At 41.4% G+C, this 25384-nt stretch overlaps 2 protein-coding genes across 2 annotated transcripts in view; both read right to left on the bottom strand.

Moving 5' to 3' along the window:
* The window catches only part of LOC127452486 (syndecan-2-B-like), a 662603-nt gene that overhangs the window by 456486 nt on the left and 180733 nt on the right, over nucleotides 1-25384 (bottom strand). The window lies entirely within an intron of this gene.
* LOC127452489 (zymogen granule membrane protein 16-like) lies at nucleotides 15949-18054 on the bottom strand. The gene is made up of 4 exons (XM_051717948.1): nucleotides 18037-18054; nucleotides 17589-17679; nucleotides 17050-17185; nucleotides 15949-16627 (listed from the first exon to the last, which is right to left on the bottom strand). The coding sequence occupies exons 2-4, from the start codon at nucleotides 17641-17643 to the stop codon at nucleotides 16297-16299; spliced, it is 522 nt and encodes a 173-aa protein (XP_051573908.1). The 5' UTR covers nucleotides 17644-17679; nucleotides 18037-18054; the 3' UTR covers nucleotides 15949-16296.

The raw sequence follows: 25384 nt of genomic DNA, 5'->3' as shown, positions 1-25384 counted from the left end.
CGAGGGACACCTCTCTAACAGACATATGCAGAGCAGCGGGTTGGGCTACACCCAATACCTTTGCGAGGTTCTACAACCTTCTAGAACCGGTTTCGACCCAAGTGTTATGGGGTAACAACAGGTAGGCCGGGCAGCCGGTCGGGTATATTGCTTGCATTTGCGCCTTTCCCCTTGCAAGGTGATAATGTCTACAACAGTTCCCCGCAACTGGTGAACACTGGATGGCTCTTTAATTTTTAAGCACTATTCGGTGACAAACTCAGTAGAGGAGTAATGCCGCCAGGCCCAGTACTTGTGGTATACCCCTTTTCAGGTGAACCCGCGTACTTGGGCTAGTGCTCCATACATGGTGATTCCCCCCTCGGTAATCCCATATGATGTGTTTCCACTGTTCGGTTTCCCCTCAGGTGAACCCTGTGTTTCCCCTCGACAGGGCTCTGCTCTGCCTCGACCACTGTTGCTGTGTACCCTTTCCGTAGATTGGGTCCTCCCCAGTGTCATCATTCCAAATGTGAACTTCCCCGTCGGTAAGTCCATGTGAGGTATTCTCCAAATGTTAACCTCCCTCCAGTAGGATGTGGTCTCCGTTGTGCTGTTCCTCCTGGAGAGGGAAGAGCACTTCCCCAGCGCTATTCTAGCAGGTGCTCTGTAGGAAATTGCTTAATACAAAAATCAGGAAAGGCCACTGCCTGTAGCCTTCTCGGGTAAGTGCCTACTCCCACCCTTATCAGGACCAGGGAAATGCCTTACCTAACTTGCTGGAAGGTCACGACGTGTTCGAGCACTTGCTGATAGGCACGCAGCAGCCTACCCGTGTCCGCTCCTCCATACCTCATGACACGGTTCAGTGCCTGGGTGTTTCGTATAGGAACCCTTAGCGCCACTACATCAACACAACATCGAGTGAGTGACAGACAGGGAACGTCTTGGTTACTGATGTAACCTCTGTTCCCTGATGGAGGGAATGAGACGTTGTGTCCCTCCTGCCGCAGCGCTGAACTGACCACTGACATGGCCGGGACTCTCTCTCTCGGCTCCTCAGCACAAATCTGAATGAGTGGTGCATGCCATCTCCTTTTATACCCGTATGTCCGGGGCAGAGAGTGGCATGCAAATTCCACTCGCCAATTTTCATTGGCCTTTTCTGAATAAAGCAAAGGTGATTGGGGCTCTCAAGAGCAAACCCTAGTGTCACTACATTGACACAACGTCTCATTCCCTCCATCAGGGAACAGAGGTTACATCAGTAACCAAGACGTTTAATGTTACTGTTATAAATGTTGCCTACGATGCTTACAAAAAATACAGCCTTTTGCAACATGGTGAACAATACACTGCAGCGTCAGAATATAAGCTCCAGATGAAAGTAAAGTAAATAACACAGGAATATAATACGAATGTATAAATCCTCAATGTAATAATAATAATACTGTATCATGTTATAATGACAAACTGGACAACAATAAATACTGTAATTGATGGGTTATAATATTCATAAATACCAACTAAATTCCAAAATGTTGCTGGGTGAAGTAGTAGGTTTTTGCACACTGGACAAACTGAGCTGAAATCTGCTTATAAAAATCTTCACTTCGGTTCTGCTGAAAAAGGAAAGTCGCACATCTGGGATGGCTTAAAGGTAAGTAAATCATGAAAGGATTTTAATTTTTGCGTGAACTAATCCTTTTTAAGTGTACAGTGACAAAAGCTGAAACCACTGAAACAAATACACATTAATAGCTAAAATTAGGAAGTGGGAGTAAATACAGTTGTACTGTATTACTGAAAACTGCATTCTACAGAGTACAGAGGCTTGGGAGAACAACACAAGCAGCACGCAAATGGGAATTCTAGAAGTGATGGATCTGCATTTCCATATCAAGATCATTCTCCAATGCGGTCAATGATGCAGCTGACCTGAAAGAGCATGTGGTTACGGGTAACTTGGGAGACTTACTAATGCTTTTATTATCCTCTAGAGCAGAGGTGGGCAACTCCAGTCATGGAAAGCCACTGTCCTGCAGAATTGAGCTCCAACCCTAATCAAACACACCTTGAGATCCTGGAGATCTTCACTGATTTGTTCAGGTATGTCAGATTAGGGTTGGAGCTAAATTCTTCAGGACAGTGACTATCCAGGACTGGAATTGGCCACTCCTGACCTAGAGGATAACAAGGACTGTGTGCTATATACAGTATATTTCTTTCTTTCTTTCTTTCTTTCTTTCTTTCTTTCTTTCATTCTTTCGCATCATAGTTATTTCAGTTTTATGATTGTGCTGTAATTCTTTGGTAAGCTACACTGGCATCAGTTCTGCAAATATTTGTCAGATAATGTGTTTTCAGTTGTTTATTATGTTTAAAATGTATGTACAGTTTGATGGACCCACCTTTTTTAAGCTGCTTGTAAGAGCCATCTTGAATATATGTGACATTATTTTTCAGTCATGTGTTTTACTCTATAATCTAAGGTGAAGTATTGTCTACAAAAATGATTCTGTTGTGCAGGTGATTAATAAAGTGTTAATAAAGTGTACGTTAAAGAGAGATATTATGTTTCATGGATTGCATTTTTTTGCCAATTATATGTTATACATTATATACTTTGGGACAATTAGAAATAAACAATTCAGTCAACTGTAAAAAACTGTTAGACCTCTAAAACTCAAACTTTTATAGTGACTTGTTGTATTGAAATTTTTCAACTGGCACAATTAAAATTCTGTGAATTGAATATTCTCTGTTGCGGCAACAGTCTCTTGACATTGGCTCAATCAGAAATTATCTGTTGAGCCAATGCTAAAAACCTGTTGCTGCAATATAGAGAATATTCAATTCACAGAATTTTAATTGTGCCAATTAAAAAATTTCAATGCAACAAGTCACTATAAAATTTTGAGTTTTAGAGGTCTAACATTTTTTTTTTTACAGTGAATTGCTCTTGGGATCAACATTAAGGAATGGACTTTCAAATCATAATGAGCAGGATTTGACTGCCCATGGTGATGTTTAATTCAGATACCTTAATATCATCAGTTCAGGGTTAAAACGGAGGCAGTTCGACCCAAAAGTATGAAAGTAAAATTAAAGGAGTAGTTCACACAAAAATGAAAATTGTCTTATCATTAACTCACCCTCATGCCATCCCAGATGTGTATGGCTTTTTTCTTCTGCCAAAAAAAGTAATATTTTTTGAAAAATATCTCAGCTCTGTTGGCCCATTCAATGCAAGTGAATGGTGGTCAGAACTTTGAAGATCCAAATATCACATAAAGGGATCATAAAAGTAATCCATACAACTCCAGTGGTTTAATCAATGTCTTCCAATCAGTTTTGGGTGAGGACAAACCAAAATATAACTCCTTTTTTACTAGTGATGACACTATTATAATCAAGCTTTAAATCACGATCGACAAGGAGACTGCAGTAAAGATGTACAGTGAAAAAGAGGTAACATTTTGGTCTGTTCTCATCCAAATACCAACTGGATCACTTTTGAAGACACTGATTTAACCGCTGAAGTTTTATGGATTCTGTTATGCTGACTTAATCTGCTTTTTGGAGCTTCAAATTTCTGGCCACCATTCACTTACATTGAAATGGCCTACAGAGCTGAGATATTCTTCTGAAAATCTTCATTTGTGTTCTGCAGAAGAAAGAAAGTCATAGAAATCTTACATGGCATAAGGGTGAGTAAACAATGAGATAATTTTTATTTTTGGGTGAACTATCCCTTTAATCGATGCTCTTCAATGAAACATTAAAATAAAACCAAATGTGAATGCATATAACTAATTATTACCTTTTATTTAGTCATCTTATAATAATAAGGGTATTCATTGTCATCAGTGTTTCATTCTGTGATCCTGCATGTCAAATACGACTGACAAATATTGATGACATCTTGGATAAGTTCCCTACACTAAAGTTTTGCACCTAAAGCACCCAATATTGATGCACAAATGTGGATTTGTTCTACAAGTCTAAAGCATATAAAGAGAATGAACTAGTCTTAATCAACTCACCAGAAACCATGATTCAGTTTATAATAATTTCAAGTATAATCTGCACGCAGAATAAACAATAGTAAAATTCATTGAAATTTCTCAACTGAAATCGATTGCTCGATTTCTCCTTGCCTCCTATTGCTTTAGCAGTAGCAGTGCTAGAGTTGGAAGTGGTGACTGGGCAAAATAGCTTATTGTGTACACCATTGTGGTGGTGTGGGCTATAAAACTTCACACACACATACATAACCCCTAAATTATTCTTGTTATCTTAATAAATGACTTCATACTTTGATTTTTGTCTCTGCCTCTTTTATGTTGCGGACTTTATCGGACGTCATAAGCATATTTCCAGTATGTTTTGTTTGTTATTAAAGAAACTTACATTTCACCTCAGGCTCCTTCATGTCCTCGGTACACGCATGCTCATTGTATCAGCAGTACACTCATCAGACTCCCCTGTAATCCTCTGCAAACTTCGACAGTTATTTGGACCAGCTCGTTCAGTTCTTTTTGAGTCAGACACGACTGAAAAGCTGACTTTTGATTCGGCCTGTATTCATTTGAAATGCTTCTTTGGCTCAATCACTCGTAAGAGCCACCTAGTCTGTATGAGTCCAACTCGTTCATTTCAGACTCAGTCTCAGGCTACTAGTCATCTGCATTTAGTGTAATTTTAGTATGTTGTTGCTGATACATAAGTTAATGAAATTCAGATTTCTTTAAAATGTCTGTGACAGTTAGCTACACAATTTATTAAGTTAAACACACACACACACACACACACACACACACACACACACACACACACACACACACACACTAGAAAACTAATAGCCAATATTATTAACAATTTGTATTAACATCATCACTGAGTAAAACTGCCTACTTAAACTGTTAGTTCACCCAAAAATGAAAATTCTCTTATCCATCCCAGATGTGTATAACTTCCTTTCTTCTGCAGAAAACCTATTAAGATTTTTAGAAGAATATTTCAGTTCTGTAGGTTCATACAATGCAAGTGAATGGTGATCAGACCTTTGTAGCTCCAAAAATCACATAAAGGAAACATAAGAGTAATCTATATGACTCCAGTCATATGTGTCACATTGACACTCTGGTTTTTCAACAAATCGCACTCTTGCCTATAAAAAACATGAACATACCTGATGGATCTGTGGAGAAGAAATCTGTAATTCATCATCAAAAAGCTGATATAACTTTATGGCAAATTTATTAGATGTAGTTGCACCTTTAAAATGCAAGTTATTTAATAATTCCTGAGGTAATTTAAGCATGATTGCTTGTCTCATGAATAGCAGCAGTACAGACACAGGTTCGACAGCATCAGCAAATTTATGACAAATAAATGTGACTTCACTCTTTCAGTGTGTATGAGTGTGTGCGCAAGTGTGTGTTTGTGTGAGTGTGTGAGAGTGAGAGAGCTCCAAGGCCATACAGGTATTTTTCAATGCAGATGTAGCCGGTGGTTGTAAATAATCAACACTGGATCCAAAAATATATTTTTGGGGTTTTATTCTGACAACTGCTTAAATAAGAAAAAAAAAACAGCAGTCGATGGGGCCATATTTACAATATATATATATATATATATATATATATATATATATATATATATATATATATATAATATAACAAAAATAAAGAAAATACAAAAACTGAAATAAGGTACAATGAAATACAGTAGAGGCTAATGTTAAAATAAAATACAAACAGGGCATCAGCCTACCCACATGCCTCAACACATACTTAATACATATCATTCACAGCACCCTATGCACTTCAGTACTTGCTCAAACCACTCAAAGCATCTTGTGCATTTAACACATGCTTAAATAATTCAAAGCATTTTCTGCATTTAACACATGCTTTAACACTCACAGTATTTTATGCATTTTTAACCAGGTTTAAGGACATGTACAACAGTCCAAATCTGTTTTGACCTTTTTCTCTCTTTTTAAAAAAAATAAAAAATAAAAAATGAAAAATTCACTTAGCTGGGACCAAGATACAGTCACGCCGGGGAAGGTGTTCTTATTCCCCCATGGAGAAAAGACACCACGGAGACCAAATCCTGCCCGAAGGCAAGGTTAACATGTGGAGAATACATCACATGGACTTACCAACCAGGAAGTACCACATTTGGAGTTCCTGCGGTAGGTCCTGCCTGGAAGGGAGGAGCTCTACAAGTGCAGCGACTGGTGGCAGAGCAGATCTCTGCCCAAGGGAAGACACGGGTTTACCGTCAGGGAAACCGTACTGTGGAAAATACCTCATATGGGGTTACCGACAAGGAACCACCACATATGGAGCACTTATCCCAAGTACAAGGGCTGACATGACAGGGCATACTTCATGAGTACTGGGCCTGGCATCGAATTCCTCCACTGAATTCGCCAGGGGTCTCAGGATCACGTGAGATTATGCCAGACCAAACTCTAGGCATGTATCGCTGAGAGAGAATGACTGCAGGTCCCCAACCCTCTTGATGGAAGTGAGCGCAGTCAGGAGGCCGACTTCAGTGAGAGGGCTTCTAGCTCGACTGACTCCAGGGGCTCTCTGTAGGCTCAGCAAGACTACAGAGAGGTCCCATGAGGGAATGAGACATGGCCTAGGAGGATTCAACCAACCTTCAGTCACTGCTGACTCCAAAGGATGAGATGGCGGGCAAGTTGCGACATGTGACGTGAGCACAGGCCACCTTGAGAGATGGGGGCCTTGTCGGCGTCGCTCATCTCTTTGAGCCACCGGTGGCACTCCTGGACCACCATAGTGGGCATCGCCTGCCCGAGAGCTCGCACCCGCGCAGCTCCTGTATCAATCCTGGGTCAGGACTACCCTCGTGCAGCTCTTTCAGAGCTTTGGCCTGGTGGGTCTGCAGAATGGCCATGGCATGCAAGGCGGAGGCAGCATGTCCAGCAGCACTGTACACCTTAGCCGTCAAGGGTGAAGTGAACTTACAGGCCCTGGATGGGAGCCAGGTGGCAGCGTTTTGTGGGCACAGGTGCACCACAATCGCCTGCTCCACCCGAGGAACCTCCGTGTACCCCCTGGATGCCCCGCCATCGAGGGTAGTTAGAGCGGAAGAACCCAAGAAACGGGACCGGGCAGTAAAAGGTGCCCGCCACGACTTCGTGAGGTCCTCATGCACCTCTGGGAAGAAAGGAACTGGGGCAGAGCAGCGCTCTAAGCCCAGGAACCAATCGTCCAGCCGCGAATGCTCAGGGCAGGGTGGAGGGTTCCCCTCCAGCCTGACGCCTGCGGCGGCCCAGGCAAGCATGGCCGTCAGTGCTGCGTCGGCCTCTGACTGGGCGCGCTCTCCAATGCTGTGATCGATACCTCATCCTCATCGCGAGCCCCGAATGAGACATTAAGCTCGCTCTAAGGCGAGCTGCCTGACTCATCCATGAACTCGACTGGTGGAAACGAGCCTGCTGGGGAATGGGAAGTCCGTGGGGATTCACCTGGCGGAAATGCTCCCATTAATGCCCCTAAATCACCCCCAGTGCTAACCGCCGCAGCCTTGTGCATGTAAGCAGAAGGACCAGGACGGGGAGCAACTGGAGTGGTTTCTATCTATGAAAGAAAGAAAGCCGCGATCGCAACGTTGCCATGGTCACGTTCTCGCAGTGAGAACATGAGCCACCCATGAACGCTGTCTCAGCGTGTCTACGGCCAATACACTTGAGACAGCAATCGTGGCCATCAGAGGATGAAAGACACAGACTACAACCAGGAACTGCACGTAGACGGAAAGCATCTTTAAAACGACACTCTCTCTTTTATTTCTCTCAAGTGTGGCTGCTGAAGCACCCAGGGGTGTTCTCTGCACTTATCTGTGCGATAAAGGGAGAACCCACTGTAATGCACCATATATCACACAGCCGTTTTTACATTTTCGCTTTCAGAGGTGAGTGGAACGCTAGTGGATTTCTCTATACTGCTCGGCTCCAAAAAACAATGTGTGGTTGCAAGTCGTCTCCTTTTATACCCGTATGTCCGGGGGAGTGGCATGCAAATTCCACTCGCCAATTCTCATTGGCCTTTTCTCAAAATATCAAAGGTGTTTGGGGCTCCTAAGTTCGACCCCTAGTGTCACTACATCAACACAACGTCGAGTGAGTGATAGATAGGGAACACTAGAATTCTCATTACACATGTTCTCACATATAACACGTATTACACTGATTCACTAAACTGGAAAACACTCTGGGCTATAAATCATTAAATAAGATATGATTAATTCAAAATTTACATACCCAGTTCTTGCATGTGCAGCAAAATGTGGTAAAACTCCACACATGCAATCCATATGCATCCTTCAGAAATGATCCATAACAAACACTCAGTTTTAACATATGACTCTTGTGAACACACATTTAAAGCAATTTAACAATATTTTGTGTCGAATTTTACATTTACCCAAAGAATTATCAACCGATAAACAAAACCGGGAGCTCTCTTGCACCATGTTTGTTCTGACCTTTCTAACACGAGAGAGTGCAAGTGAAAGAGAAAGCAGGTGTTGTAAAACTCCGGTGTCACAAAACTCTGGTTCTTAAAGGGGCCACACCCAATTTATGACTAGAGTTAAATTACATGAAATTTCTCCACTTAGCTATACAGATAAAATGCAAAAGTAACTAATGACAGATGAAAATAACCACAACAGCAATTTCACAACTCATACTCATCCATACACACAGATTACCCCTAGATTATTGTTGTTATCCTAACCCTTTCGCACGTAAATTCTAAATGATTTAACTGATCCCCCCAGCGTGAATTTTTTTCCGGTGGTTATTATAGAATGTATCAAATTTTAAACTCCAGTGTGACACATCAAGCTTGTCACATGACACTGGGCAGTCACATGATGGTACTCATTTGACTTGAAAAAAATTACACACCACAGCAACTCACAGAGGGCAACCTGCTGGACCTCATCTTTACACATAACTGTACCAACTCAAATATTCTTGTTACTCCTTTACATGTCTCTAATCACTACTTTGTCCAATTCAACATGATCCTTCCATCTACATTAAAACAGACTCCACCTTTGGTTTCCTTTTCGCCGTAACCTCCGTTCCCTTTCACCCTCTCACCTTTCCACTGCTATCTCTACCTCTCTTCCTACACAAAATGTATTTACCACACTTAATGTAAACATAGCCACAGACACACTAAGCTCTACTTTATCAACCTGTCTAGACAACAGCTGTCCTATCTCCTCTAAGCCAGCACGTGCTACACTACCCAGCCCCTGGCTATCTGACGTCCTTTGTGAACATCGGACTGACCTCAGGGCAGCTGAAAGGAGATGGCAGAAATCTAAAGATCCAGTAGATCTAGGTAAATATCAGTCCCTGCTTGCAACTTTTTCAGATAACGTTAAATCTGCAAAAACCTCCTATTACCAGAACAAGATCAACAGCACCACAGACACTCGCAGCTTGTTTAGAACATTCAACATACTTCTCTGCCCTCCCCCTCCACCACAATACACATCACTGACAGCAGATATCTTCCCACATTTTTTACTAATAAGGTTACAACCATCAGCAATACATTCTCAGCACCACACCCTGTCAAACACCTGTCTCCTGTATGCAACTCTTCTGTCTCTATGTTCTCTCCTTTGACTGACACTTTGGTCTCTAAACTCCTCCTCTCCAACCACCCCACCACCTGTTCCCTTGACCCCATTCCTTCCCACCTTCTCCAGGCCATTTCTCCGTCCATCCTACCTGCACTCACACACATAATTAACACATCTCTACTTACAGGCACTTTCCCCACTACATTTAAGCAGGCTCGAGTAACCCCGCTGCTGAAGAAACCCGCACTTAATCCCACACAAACAGAACACTACAGACCAGTCTCTCTCATCCCACTCATGGCAAAAACACTTGAAAGGGCAGTTTTCAATCAAATTGTTGATCTCTCACAGAACAAGCTGCTGGACGACAATCAGTCGATTTCTGCCTGCCTGGCGGACATCTCGGCCTGGATGAAGGAGCACCACCTGCAACTCAAACCAGCCAAGACTGAACTCCTTGTCTTTCCAGTCAACCCTGCTATTGAACACAACATCACCGTGCAGCTGGGTGCAACTACATTAACGCCTTCCAAATCGGTCAGAAATCTAGGGGTAACCATCGACAACAGACTAAATTTCACAGACCACATCTCAAAGACCGCAAGATCATGTAGATTTACACTCTACAATTTCAGGAATATAAGACCCTTCCTCTCTGAACATGCCACACAACTGCTTGTCCAGTCACTTGTCATAACTAGACTGGACTACTGTAACGCTCTCATTGCAGGCCTCCCTGCATGTGCAATTAGACCCCTGCAAATGATCCAGAATGCAGCAGCACATCTGGTCTTTAATAAACCAAAGAGAGCTCAAGTTACACCACTCCTTGTCTCTCTCCACTGGCTACCGGTTGATGCACGTATCAAATTCAAGGCTCTGATGCTGGCATACAGAACAGTCACTGGGTCTGCTCCAGCATACCTAAAATCATTTATGCAGAGCCCGCGGTCGGCTAAGGAATGTTGCCTTGTTGTACCAACACAAAGAGGCACCAAAACACTTTCCCGGACTTTCAGCTTCATCGTACCAAGTTGGTGGAACGACCTTCCCAACTCCATCCGTGAAGCTGACTCACTCTCTGTCTTCAAAAAATGACCAAAAACACATATTTTCCATGAGCACTTAACCAGTCATTAAAAAAATAAAAAATAAAATAAATTTAAAAAAAATTCCTGTTGCACTTTATTTTTATTTTTATTTTGAATACTATTATGATGCTAGTGATACTTTGTAATACAGCACTTTTCATACCACTGTCTCCTAAGATGATTCGCTTATGTTTTCCTCTTTTGTAAATCGCTTTGGATAAAAGCATCTGCCAAATGAATAAATGTAAATGTAAATATGTGAGAGACAAGAGATAAGTTCAGTATTAGCATTATTCCTAAAATTAGATTTTATTTAATTGTATCTATTGATCTATGCTTTTTATATGCATTTGTTTATAGATATATATATATATATTTTAATAAATATCAATATAATGAATAACAATATAAATATTTTTAATAAATACAAGCAACATAACTATAACAGCTACTAAATAGCATTCATTACATTCAATAACATTGCATTTGTGGTAAACAAAAGCCAGCAATGCACACACTTCATAGATAATAAACCAATTATAGGGAAAAAAATACACAATTTACAATAAATAACAATGGAAATATAACAATAACTAATACAAATGTCATAACAACAATAACAACTATTAATTAAAATGTGCTTATTTTATTTCACAGTTTTCAGTAATGCTTCAGTGTGTGGTACTCCTCAAAACATGTGGCAACACACAAGGGGGTGTTGCATGGCACACACATGTATTTGGTGAGGCACCTCTGCTTTGTCCTGCGAGTGCTGGATAGGTAGACCTTGCAGTGCCGCCTGGTCCTGCTGCCCTGGGAAGCTGTCTGAGGGACTTCGGAGGGGAAATGCCTAGCTGTCAGACGCAGTGGAGTGTCCAAGGCAGGGCGGCCTGCTTTGGATGAACACCGAGGTGTGCTGTGCTCTTCCAGCAGTCCTCTCATCAGGTTCATCCTGAACTGCAGGGATGTGGTGACTTTTCCTATTGATAGCAGAGCACATGGGTGGGAAGTGAGGAGGAGTGTGGAATATGACAGCATGGTCATTGTTGTTTTTTGTTAATTTTAGTTTTTAAATTTTTTAATAATTAAAAAATTATAATTAAATGCATTAATTTAGTTTACATGAAAAAATTATTAAAATGATTAAAATAAACTATTTATTTGTTTATTTATATGTAAATTATTTGTTGTTCTAAGTCTGATGTTCAAATTTCTCACCCTTAAGTTGGAAGTTCAGTACTGCAGTGTCAAGGAGGTGAAAGAAGACTTTCTTGTACCATTTGGTGGTTTTTCTGGTACAGTCAAAAAAGCCTTTCATCATGTCAACCTTGTCCACTGCCCCCATCTTTTTGTTATATTCCAGCACACAGAGAGGCTTCATCTTTCTTTTTTTGGTGATATGATCGACCTTTCCGGTGGCTGACATGGTGGATGGATGGACCATGGTAAGAAGGTGAACATCCCTCTTGTCATGCCATTTCACTTCCAGTTGTGTTCCAGTTTCTTTACATCCAACCTGTCCCTTTGTCATATTGCAGGTGAATTTTGGCATTCCCTTCCTGTTGGCTCATACAGTCCCACAAGCTCCTGTGTCCAGAGACAGGAGGTGCTGGAACAATGTGGGACTACTGTACCAGTTGTCCACGAACAGGATGTGACTCTTTTTCAAGTATGGGGCCAGTAATGTCATGACAACGGACCCAGAGATTCCAAGGCCTTCATAGTGCTGGATGTCAGTGGTGGATCCTGTGTATATGATAATGTCCTGCATGTAACCGGTGAGCACATCATATAACACAAAAAAATTTGACCCTTAATCTGTGGCGTTTAATTGGTATGAACTTGAGAAATGTCAGCCTACCCTTGAATTTCATCAGTGTCTCATCGACACACAGATCCCTGTAGGGCACAAAGGTGTGACGAAAGGATGACGTGAAAGCAGTGAATATGTTTCTGATTTTTTGCAAGGGGTCGTTGATGTTTGCCATCGCATTGCTGGAGAAGTGTAGGCAGCGGAGGAGCAGAAGGAAGTGGTCCTGGGAAAACAAAGTCCCAAAAAAATGGTGTCAGGAGCATGGGGTCTGTACTCCAATAATCACAAAGTGAGTTTTTTTCACGATTCCCATTTGGAGCACTGCCACCAGGAATGTGTACATTTCGTGAGCATTTGTTGGAACCCAGTTTGCAGTCTTCACTTTCACTTCAGGTGGTGTTTTCTCCTGCAGCTCTGAGGCATAGCGGTTTGTTTCCTCAACAATTTCCTCAATCAGTTCCTCTGTAAGCAACATCTTAAAACATTGGACTTCACTGGGTGATTCTAGAGGGTTTTGCACACTGCACGTCCAGTCATCAAAAGTAACACCAGGTCCAGGAGGGATAAAATTATTGGTAGAACTCCAGCAGGAAGAGCTTACCTCCTCCACCTCCCTTGGTGTTGTGTGTGCAGGCATAGGAGCAGTGGCTGAGGCTTCTTCATCCTCAGCATCAAGGGCTTGGAGGTTGGGGGGGCATCTCCTCATCTGTATCACTTCTCTCATTGTCAAAATCTCCCTCCTCCTCATCAGAATTAAAAAAATATTTCTCTGATCTCCTCATCCATAAATTGTTTTCTTTTTAAAGACATATTTTTATGTGGCAATTGTGTAAATAAAACTGTAAATAAATCAAATTAACTCAAGTTGTATGTGTAAAATAGATGACGAGCTCCGATGCGAGTCTGAGGTAAAAGTGACGTGCCGTGAAGTCACTTGTCACTGGGGGAAAGGGAAGACTAGTGATAGGCTATGGTCATAGCCATGATGTTTTATTTTATTTTTATTTTATTTTATTTTTTACATTTTTTAAATTGCAGTGCAGCCTGTCTGATAATATATATATATATATATATATATATATATATATATACACACACACACACATTCACAATTAAAAATAATTAACAGCATAATATGTTTCATGTGAATAAAACATTGCATTTGAAATGTGACTGTTTTTCTTGCTGTTATCATAGACATGAGCGTGTAGGTATGCGCTGGAAAATTATATTCTAATACTTCTGTTTATTTGAATATAATAAACATATCATGTGGTTGAAAAGACTGTTCGAGCAGCTGTTTTAGACGTAAATGACAAGCGTTTCGCCAGTCACTCTCTATAGCAATGGCAGCTATACAATGACGCGAAAGCAGATTTGGTGAGTTTATCATCTAGTTTTGCTGCTGTTGTACACCGTGTGTGGATATGGACAGTAAACTTATATGGTCAGTATTCTGTGTTTGTTTGAATGCATGTAACATAAAATAAACATTTCCTGTGGTTGAAAAGACTGTTCAAGCAGCTGTTTTAGACATCTAAATGACGTGCTTAGCCAGTCTCTTTCCATGTAGCAGCTAAACAGTAGGACAGCTGATATGGTAAGTTTCAGTTAGTTTTGCATGGTTATACACTGTGTGGATTGAGCAGTAAATTTGTAGTCTTCTGTGTTAGTTTGAATGCTTGTAACATAAAATAAACGTGGTTGAAAAGATTGTTCAAGCAGCTTTTTTAGGCATGTAAATGGCATTGCTAAGCCAATCCCCCTCTGTAGCAGCAGCAGCTAAACTGCGGGAAGGCAGATTTGAATTTTAAGATTTGCCAGTTGATGACGTCAGAGACGAACATTCTAATCAAACCGGTGTGATGGTACTCCCCAGGGACCACTCTGGAATGATCAAACCAGTGTGATGGTATTTGCGAAAAGGGTTAATAAATTACTTCATACTTTGATTAGTCAGATAATGTTTATTTGCAGTGCGACCTCTGACTGGAACAGGCATTCTGTACCATGTGGGAACGTTTTGCAGAACCGTGACATAAACAATAATTGAATATTTGTACCCTTTGACACATTTTTACAAGTATATCATTTTACCAGTATATAGATGTGTGAGCTAAATCTTCTAAATATAGAAAGTGCAACACTGTAACTAGTTTAGCCTGTTTTGGAACAAATCAAGCAAACTACAGGTCTGAAAATGCCTATAATCCCTCTATTACAAATGTATATGCTCACTTGGTAATCATGTTATTTCATCGAGCTCCACGTGACAGGGAATCAGAGAGAGAGAGAGTTGTGGTGAGTTGGTATATTTGTCACCACTCCAAAATTTTGTATCAGCAAGTGTGTCATACCTCTGTCTCAAGAGAGACCAAGATCTGTGTGACCCCCTTGACCAAAATCGAGTCGTTTAGAGTGTGCAAGTGTGACACCGGCTTTGTAGGTGCTCTATAAGGCTTAGGTCAGGGCTCTGGGAAGGTCATTCTAAGTCTGTAATCTTCTTTTTGACAAAGTATTCTTTCAACAGGATGCTGATATCCTTCTGAAAGATCCACTTCTGTCACTTGAATACTTTTTCTTTTTTTTTTTTTTTTTTTTTTTTTTTGCTGAATTCTGCTATTTGCCATCCAAGATTCTTTTTTACACTGAGAAGCTCATGATTCCATCAATGAACACAAGCTCACCATCACCCCTGTAGAAAACTAACCTCTGTGATTTGCAGAATCGCAGTACCTTTATGCAGTCTAGTTGAAATTCTTCCCCATGCTTTCTCCTCACAATCAATTTGTATCTAATTCTTATTGATGTCTGTAGCCATCCTTGCCACTTTTTGTCACCAGATTCACTTGATTTTACTTATGATTATCCTGTCCTGTAAGTATTTCTGTCTCTACCACTGTCTGTTCTCACTTGAGTTTTTTGCTAATATGGTGAATGGAGTGGCCTTCTTTGTGCAAACACACTTAAGCTTTATTTATTTTTTATTTTTTTTCAAGGTCCCAAGGTAAATTTTTAAAGTTCACACAGGTGTCCTAGCGGAGTAACCACATTTGTAGTTCACTGCATGTTCTTTTAACAGTTCATAACCCTAAAATGTCCAAATATTTGTCTTAATTTTTAACATCATATTCATTGTTTTATCATTTAAAACTGGCAAACGTTTGTGAACGATTTTGCATGAAATGAGTGCATGTGCTGCCTATCTTTACCTTCCTTTCTTTGCAGCCACTGTATATACAGTATACCATCAGCTAGCTAAACATTACCCTATATTATTTTGATTGAGTTGCCCTTACTAGCATTTTTTTCTACAAATTTTCATAGTAATCTGCCATTGATTTTTTTTAAGAAAGATTATTCAAGTTTATTCAAGAAGACATTACAATGTTTCACAGATATTTTTGCTTTCATTTAGATTTCACATCATTTTGTACTAAAATTGTTGCAGTACAATTATCAAAGTTTTTTCAAGAAATAATCAAGTTACAAGAGAAGCTCACTAAAGCATATGAACATGATTTAAATTATTATTTTTGCAACAGGAGACCATAAATGTATTAATTTTAAGAATGAAATATTAACCAGAAATAATTATAATAATAGCTCAGCTGGAAATTCCATTTTCTTATCACCCATCTAGAGAGCTCAGAATATAAGACAAGCACTTTAAGTACATTCCTGAAAGTTAGCAGGCTATGGTTAAACTGGCATTTTCCATTCATAAATGACTAAATTCAAAGCCTGTGGGATATATTTGACTTATGATGAAGTTGTGTTGGACTTAGGGTAGTAAACAGCCCAGTGAGCTCCAATAGAGGTGATGGCCCACCCATTCTGTCGTCCACTGATGAAACGTAGCTCACTTCCATCGTGGGTCGGATAGAAGTTAAATGAAAATCCAGAAGGCTGCCCCACTTTCATAGAGCGCCCAAGATTACTGACAAACATAAGCTCATTGACGTAACCATTGTAATACTTTCCAGACACCTGAACAATGTATTCATTCTTGAAGAGTAACATCTCTTCATCATTGCCATAATAACTCACACCAACCAGTTCTGTCCAGTTACCATCATAACTCAGCTGGATCCTAAAAAGATAGAGTTCACAGAGCAAAATGAATGACATAAAGCTACAATGTAAAAATAATACAAAAGAGAAAAATAACAGAAAACAGGATGTGTGCTCTGTAACTGCATTATAATGGGATTTCAGAAATATCCTGCTGTTGTCAATTTGTTACAAAATGTTGTTTGGTTTGACATGAGGTCCATTAATTAAGATATTGTTTTTTTTTTTTTTTTTTTTTTTTTTAGGAATTGATAAGCACAGAAAGTATTTTTAGCAAGCATCTGATAACAGTGTCAACCAGGACAAGACTACATCAAAGCGATTATATAAAAAATATTTCTGAACCATATGTTTATAGATCAGGTTTGTATATTTCTGTTCATCTAAAAACTATGGTCTAATTGGCCATGTATCTGTAGAGTGGTGCTTGGGGAAACGTACCCATTGATGTAGTTGCCATAGTAGTATGGATACTCATAAACTCTGATACCAGTGATGCGGCCCACATGTGCAGTGGAATATTCAGTTCCACTGCCGTCCCCGGCAGCAGAGGAGTAAGAGTAAAAGTCAGGTAAAGCTAAAAAAAAGGAAATAACAGCAATACATTTATGGGATACAAATGTGAATGTTCTACAATAATCAGTAGAAATAAGATTGCATTTCTATAATGAATAGCGGTGTCTACATTAGCCTTTACATAATGTTTGAAGGTTCAAATAGAAACACTCATAGTGCAGTAGTATTATATAGTCATTTTATGGGTCAAAGCTGTGCAGTTCATTGTTATTTTCATTCAATTTAAGAAGTACTTCTAATTCCTAATTCTAACAGTATTGTTTAAAAGAATAGTAAGAGCAACTTGATGCTTAATCCAACAATTAGTCAAGATATTGATTTAGTTCATGTACTTCTGACTTTCATCATTTGTTTGACGAACAGTTTTTTTTAAAAGTCATATCACAGTGGTAAAATATACTAACGTATGGGCACAGCCATGGCACAAAGCGCAGAGAGTACCACAAAAAGACACAGCATTTTGGAATGATTAGCTTTCCACTGCACTCTGAGAATCTAAGGGGATCAAAGCAAATTGGGTGATAAGTTATTCAATTATGACAAGAACTTTTTAGATAGCAAAATTTACATAACAAATATATTAAAATACATTATAATTTCAATCAAAAATAAGACACTAATTACAATCAATTTATCAGTGTGAACTCATGTTTGTAAAAGAAAAAAAAAAGAAAGAAAAACATAACATGAACTGTTCCTAAATCAAACAAATCTCTTTTTTTTTTTTTTTTTTTTTTTTTAAGTATCCACAAATAAATCATCACATATAATGTACACTTCAATAAGTACATTTGAGAACATTAATTCAGGATGTACACTGTTGTATTGTTAATTGTTATATAATGCCATTACCTGCAGTTAAGCCTGAATGGTGATGTTTGAGAAGGTATGTTGACCAAACCTCCATTTATACTCTCCAGCTCGTCCAGCCTCTTCTATTTTGTGAATACTTCAGGACATTTTTCTTTCGTCGTTTCAGGGAAGGAACATATTTAAGAAGAGATTTCCTTCTCGTTCATGATTGGCACATTTCCAAAATGGAGAAACTAGTTCTAATTTGAAATTAATATACAATCTTGGATTATTACCAATATCAAGTTTAATGCAAAAAAAGAAAAAAAAAATGTATAGTTTACTAATAATTTTAACAGACTGAGCATTATAAAACTTCACCAGCCAATGATAACTCAAATGTCAGTGTTGTATTCCATTGTTTGTATTCTAAAAAACATAAACAACTGTATTTTATGTAAGTTTCGAGAGCTGAGCAGATGTGATCATGCAGAACTCTATTGTTTGTGTAATATTATATATTAATAATATACAAGATGAAGGGCATATTTTTGCAGTTAGTGTACTGTGCATTACTTTTGATAAAAGTCTGCTTAATTTGCTAAATGTTAAATAGATAATGAACGTCATGTGCATTATCTTGAGGGAAACTGTTGAGGTTTTTTTTTATATTATTATTTATTTATTTTATTTTTTTTAAGCATATTTGTGGTCATATTGTTTAAAATAAGGCCAATCGAAAGGTATATGTCAGATGTGTTGAGGATGTGTTTTTTTTTTTTTTTTGACATTGCTCAATCTTCAGCGAGTGTGCCACATTCACCATGTACACCTTAATTGCCATTAGTAGGATATGTAATTTAGTGGTTCACTCTTATAGGAAACTTGATTTCTTGCAATACAAATAGTAAATGTTTATTTTGTTTTATTTTTTTTTGTATTTTTTTTATTTTTTTTTTGCATTTTGCAAGAATTTGAAACAATCTGCAAAATAAAAATCTTAACATATTTGCCATTCCCACACATGCTTGTAACAGCTAATAAACTGGTTACACAGCCTGTAAATTTAGTTTGTTTTCTTTTCAAAAATGTGACAGATTCTAAAACATTCCTTTGGGGATGATACATGTGTTTATTTTTTTGTCCTGAATTCAGGAAGTAATTACAGAGGAACAAAAGAAGGAGAGAAAAAAATATCTGATCAAGCAGGACCGGTTTGAAGGGTGACTTTCCAAAGGTTTTTATTACACATATTGTAATCTTACAGCACAGCTGCTGGGTCCACTCTACAGATAAGGCTTATGTTGATGTTGGGTTTCAGTTTTGTTGTTTAATATTAGGTGTACCGTTTTGTTTCTTTTTAATGTATCAATCTGTGTATATCAAACCGCAGTTTTGCGACACCTGTTTTACAGCATTCCCTCATATTGCACATGTGAGCTGGTTAGAGATGTGAATACAAGCGTTGTGCAAGAGAGCTCCCAGTTTTGTTCATCGTTTGACAATTTGTTGAGTAAATATAACATTTCACACAAGATGCTTATAAATTGCATTAAATATGTGTTCAGAAGAGTTGCACATTAAAATTGAGTGTTAGTTATGGATCATTTTTGAAGGATGCATATGGATTGCATGTATGGAGTTTGACCACATTTTCTGCACGTCACGACTGGGTATGTAAATTTAGAATTAATCATATATTATTTTATTTATTTATTTATTTATTTTGATTTTCTCCCCTTTTCACACCAATTTGGAATGCCCAATTCCTCCTTCCCTACGGCTCCGCCTTGGTCCTCAGTACCACCGGCTCCACCCTGGCCCTTCGAGTCTTCGGCTACTCTCCGGGCACCAAGTTCCATGGTGTCACCCTTCAAGTCTCTCACGACTCCGCATTCCATTGCTCCACCCCTCAAGTGTCTCACAACCCCACCTTCCACAGCTCCACCCCTCGAGCCTCTCAGGGCCCCACCTTCCATTGACTCTGCCCTGGTCCCATGCCCCGCGCCCTGTCTCGCCAGGCCACGCCCGACGCCTCAAGACCCACCCCCCCACCAGCTCCCTTTGGAACTATGTCATGTTTAATGTGTGTGTTCATGTTTTAGGGTGTCAGGAGCCGCCTCTAGTAGGGGGGATATGTAATGTTTAACTCATTGCCAGCAACATCATTACAGGGGGGATGTACTTGCTTGTATTGATTACTGGGGGGTTACCTCCCCCTATCCCCCCTGGAATCTACGCCCCTGGCTTAACGACTTTAAATTATGAGTAGCTTGTAGCTTGTCAAACTACAGTTCAAAGTAGCTCCCCCAACACTGCCAAGGATACACAACGGCAATAAAGCACAACTCCAAAATTGCAGCACTCAGTCCCAAAGAAGCTCCAATATGGGTATTCAGTGCTTCTACATGGCTGCAACAGCCAGTAAATGGTACAACAGCAATAAATGTTTTGTTTTTTTTTTTGCCTCACTTCCCTCTTTAAGACAGTAAGTATTTAGGGAAGCACAACTTGATTGTCAGGTTCCTGAGAGGCGCTAGGAGGTTAAACCCCCCCCAGATTGCGTCTCATCCCCTTGTGGGACCTCCCTGTGGTACTTTGGGGCCTACGTGGAGCTCCATTTGAGCCCCTGGATTCAGTGGAGCTAAAGGCACTCTCTTTGAAGACTGCTCTCCTGACTGCGCTCACTTCCATCAAGAGGGTAGGGGACCTGCAGGCGTTCTCTGTCAGCGAAATGTGCCTGGAGTTCGGTCCGGGTTACTCTCATGTGATCCTGAGACCCTGACCGGGCTATGTGCCCAAGGTGGCGAACCTGCAAACGCTGCCCCAGGAGCAGGCAGACCCAGCCTTGGCATTGCTGTGTCTGGTGTGTGCTTTGCGTGTCTATTTGGATCACACGCAGAGCTTTGTGAGCTCCGAGCAGCTCTTTGTCTGCTTTGGTGGACAGCGGAAAGGGAGCGCTGTCTCCAAACAGAGGATCGCCCACTGGGTCATTGATGCCATCACTATGGCATATCATGCCCAGGATGTGCCACCCCCCTTGGGGCAACGAGCCCACTCTACTAGGAGTGTGATGGCCTCCTGGGCTCTGACCAATGGCGCCTCTTTAGCAGACATCTGCAGAGCAGCGGGCTGGGCAACAACAAACACATTTGCAAGATTCTATAATCTCCGGGTTGAGCCGGTCTGTCCCGTGTGTTGTCAGGTACAAACAGGTAAGTTCCGGGTGTACCGCTTGCGCATAGTGCCTTTCCCCTCCCCTGAGATGAAGACGTATGCTTTTTACCCCCAGTTGTGTTCACGAAGTCGTGGACCCTGGATGTCCTTCCTCCTTAGCCCTGTGGCAGGCGAGTTTACGGAGAAACTCGCTGCCGGCCCAGTACGTATGCTAACTAGGCCCTGTACTGGGGTAGGTGCTCCACATGCACTAGTTTCCCTTGTGTAACCCCGTGTGATGTGTCTTCCACAAAAAAGTTTCCCTGTTGGTAAACTGCGTCTTCCTTGCCCCCGGTCACTGTGTTTGTAGAACTCCTCCCCCCTCGGGTAGGACCTACCACGGGACTTCTCCACATGAGATGCTTCCGACAAGACTCGGTAAGACTATGTGACGTATTTCCACTCTAATGCCCCCCCCCGGGTGGGTTGTGGTCTCTGCAGTGTCACCCCCTGATGAACGGACCCTATATGGCCCCCAGCTGAATGATTTAGTTCCTTTAGTCGTGGCATTTTGTATAGGGACCCCTAGTGTCACTACATCAACACAGTGTCGAGTGAGTGACAGAAGGGGAATGTCTCGGTTACTGTCATAACCTCCGTTCCCTGATGGAGGGAACGAGACATTGTGTCCCTCCTGCCACAACACTGAACTACCCGCTGAAATGGCCAGGACCTTGTCTCGACTCCTCAGCACAAAACCTGAATGAGTGGTTGCAAGCCAGCTCCTTTTATACCCATATGTCCGGGGGAGTGGCATGCAAATTCCACTCACCAATTTCCACTGGCATTTTTCAAAGATCAGAGGTTACGACAGTAGAATTTATTAACCGAATGGGGGCCATAAATATCTATGTCGGAGGGGGGGGGTTGTCACTCCCAAGGGGAAGACATCGCGGAGACCACACCCCGCCCAGAGAAGGGGGGGGGGCGGTATTTTGAGTGGAAATACATCACATGCTCTTACCGAGTCTTGTCGGAAGTATGTCATGTGGATAAGTCACATGGTAGGTCCTACCCGAGGGGGGAGGAGTTTCTACAAACATGGTGACCGGGGCAGAGGGGCCTCTGCCCAAGGAAGACGCAGTTTACCGACAGGGAAACAATTTAGCGGAAGATATCACATGGGGTCACCTACAGGGAACCAGCACATGTGGAGCACCTACCCCAGTACGGGGCCTAATTAGCACATGTACTGGGCCGGCAGCGCGTTTCTCCGCAAACTCGTCTGCCACAGGGCTAAAGAGGAAAGTCATCCAGGGATCACAGCTTGTGGACATGACTGGGAGTCAAAAGCGCACATCTTCACCTCAAGGGAGGGGAAAGGCGCTATGCGCAAATGGTACACCTGGCCAGCTGTCCTGGAAATTACCTGCTTGTACTTGACAATACACAGGACAAAACCGGCTCAACCCGGAGATTGTAGAACCTCGCAAAGGTGTTGGGTGTTGCCCAAGCCACTGCTCTTCAGATGTCTGCCAAAGAGGCGCCACTGGTCAGGGCCCAGGAGGCCGCTACACTCCTAGTAGAGTGGGCTCGTAACCCCATGGGGGGTGGCATGTCCTAAGCGTGATATGCCATAGTGATGGCGTCAACAACCCAGTGGGCAATCCTCTGTTTGGAGACAGCTCTTCCTTTCCGCTGTCCACCAAAGCAGACAAAGAGCTGCTCGGAGCTTCTAAAGCTCTGCGTGTGATCCAAATAGATGCATAAAGCACACACCAGACACAGCAACACCAAGGCTGGGTCTGCCTCCTCCTGGGGCAGCGCTTGCAGGTTCACCACCTGATCCCTAAAAGGGGTCGTGGGAACCTTGGGCACATAGCCCGTTCGGGTCTCAGGATCATATGAGAGTAACCCGGACCGAATTCCAGGTACAATTCGCTGACAGAGAACGCCTGCAGGTCCCTTACCCTCTTGATGAAAGTGAGCGCAGTCAGGAGGGCAGTCTTCAAAGAGAATGCCTTAAACTCAACTGACTCCAGGGGCTCAAAGGGAGCTCCCCGTCGACCCTGAAGGAGGTGAAGCGGACGCCGCTGAACCTGGGTGGGCGCCTGGCAAACTGAATCACGTAGCCGAGTCGGACGGTCCATGTCAGCCATCATGACGGGTTGGAAAGCGCGAGCCACGCGTCCAAACTCCGGGCAAGGGGGACCAAGGGGACAATCACGTCGGACGTACCGGCAGGTGGGGCCTCGCGGCCCGCTCTCCAATGTTGCGCTCGATAACTCATCATCTTCCCAGGCTCCGAATAAGCTACCTCCGACCGGGGCAAGCGAGCATGCTGAGGAATGGGAGGTCCGTGGGGGGTTACCCGGCGGAGGTGCCCCCATTGAAGTCCCCAAATCGCCCCCAGTGCTAACCGATGCGGCCTCATACCCGTAGGTAGAAGAACCTTTCTTACGAAGGCAAGCTGTGACAGCAACGTTGCCAAGGTCATGTTCTCGCAATGAGGACAAGATCCATCCACGAACGATGTCTCCGCGTGGGCAGCGCCCAAACACGTAAGACAGCGATCGTGGCCGTCAGAAGCGGAGAGATAACGACCACAACCAGGAATTACACACAAAAGGAAAGGCATCTTTAAAAAGACATTCCATGTGTGCTGCTCTTTTAGAATTGAAAATATATTATTTTAGAATATACTCTTGTTTTGTTCTGCTGAAGCACCCAGGGACGTTCTCTGCACTCCACGGGTGCAGAGGGGGAGAAGCCGCTGAAATGCATCGTAAATCCAGCAGTTTGAGGTGAACGGTAGGGTGAAATTGAATTCAGTGCACTGAATGCAACCGCTCGGCTCCGAAGAGAAAATCTGAATGAGTGGTTGCATACCAGCTCCTTTTATACCCGTATATCTGGTGGAGTGGCATGAAAATTCCACTTGCCAATTCCCATTGGCCTTTTTTCAAAAAGCAGAGGTGTTTGGGGCTCCCAAGAGTGACCCCTAGTGTCACTACATCGACACAACGTCGAGTGAGTGACAGATAGGGAACCACAATTATAAAAGCAATGCTCTCCATCATAGACATAATCAGGAAAGATCCCGGTTACCATAGTTACCCACTCATAATGAAGAGAAAAATTCTATGTCCACAGTTTTCCTGACCAAACACTTGACGCTGCCATGATGATTCTAATTACCGCTGAATTGTTTTCTGGTTAAGTTTTCCAGAAGAAGCAAAATAAAAACTACCAATATGATCATAATCCAGACAGAGAACAACAACCTAAGTCCATAGCCAAAAAAACTAAAACAAAAAAAAATCAAAAACAGGCTTCTGTTATGAATTGTGGCACACTTCAGCATTCAGAAAAAGTGGATATTTGGCTGCCATTGACCTGTTTCATGTGACATCTTTGTATTACCGGGTCGCGGTGTTTGTGACCAAAACCCATATACCTTCAGTGTGCAGCATTGTGGCATGCGGCAAAAGATGGTGAAACTTTTGTTTTGATTTATAAAGTGATACTGCTGCCAATTTTTTTTCTTTCAATAATGTTATGTCTTTCAAATGAAGGGGAAGAACAGGAATAAAACACTAGTTTTTGCCACTGATCTATATAGAACTGGATTGCTGATGCAACAGTAAACTGCCAACAGGAGGAGAAGCCACCAGAAGTGTTCGAATGGCCATATTGGTATTCCCTAATCTTCCCTAATTACTCTGATATTTTGTTTTTCTGCATATATATCTATAGCCACCAATTTGTATTCTTCAATCTCATTAATGACTCTGTATTCTAATTCATTCTGTATAAAAGTGGCCACCCCACCTCCATTTCCTGTCCTTCTATCTTTCCTGTCAATGTTATATCCTTGCAGAACAAAATTTAATTGAGATTTTAACCATGTTTCTTGTATACAAATTATATTTGTTTTCTTATCCTGTTGATCTATAAACTTTTTGAATTCTGGTCCATTTGCAATAAGACTTCTGGCATTCCATTGCAGAATCGTTAAAACCATTATTATTATTATTATTATGTACTTCCACATGTTGTTTGAGTACTTGTTTGAGTCTTTAGCAAAGTTTCCAAAGTTACTCCTGCTACATTCAAGTATCTCTCTGCTGCCCTTATTATGATTTTAATTCTCTCCGTTCTGCTTTCTGTTTGTGCAGAACAATTTATCACTTCAGCCATAAATGAAACAAATAAAATTTTTCCGATCACCAATCTGTCCTCATTTATCTTT

The sequence above is a fragment of the Myxocyprinus asiaticus genome, chromosome 15, assembly GCF_019703515.2.
Source record: "Myxocyprinus asiaticus isolate MX2 ecotype Aquarium Trade chromosome 15, UBuf_Myxa_2, whole genome shotgun sequence".
NCBI lineage: Eukaryota > Metazoa > Chordata > Actinopteri > Cypriniformes > Catostomidae > Myxocyprinus > Myxocyprinus asiaticus.
Note: the sequence above shows the minus strand (reverse complement) of the source record. Positions and strands in the feature narration are given on the sequence as shown.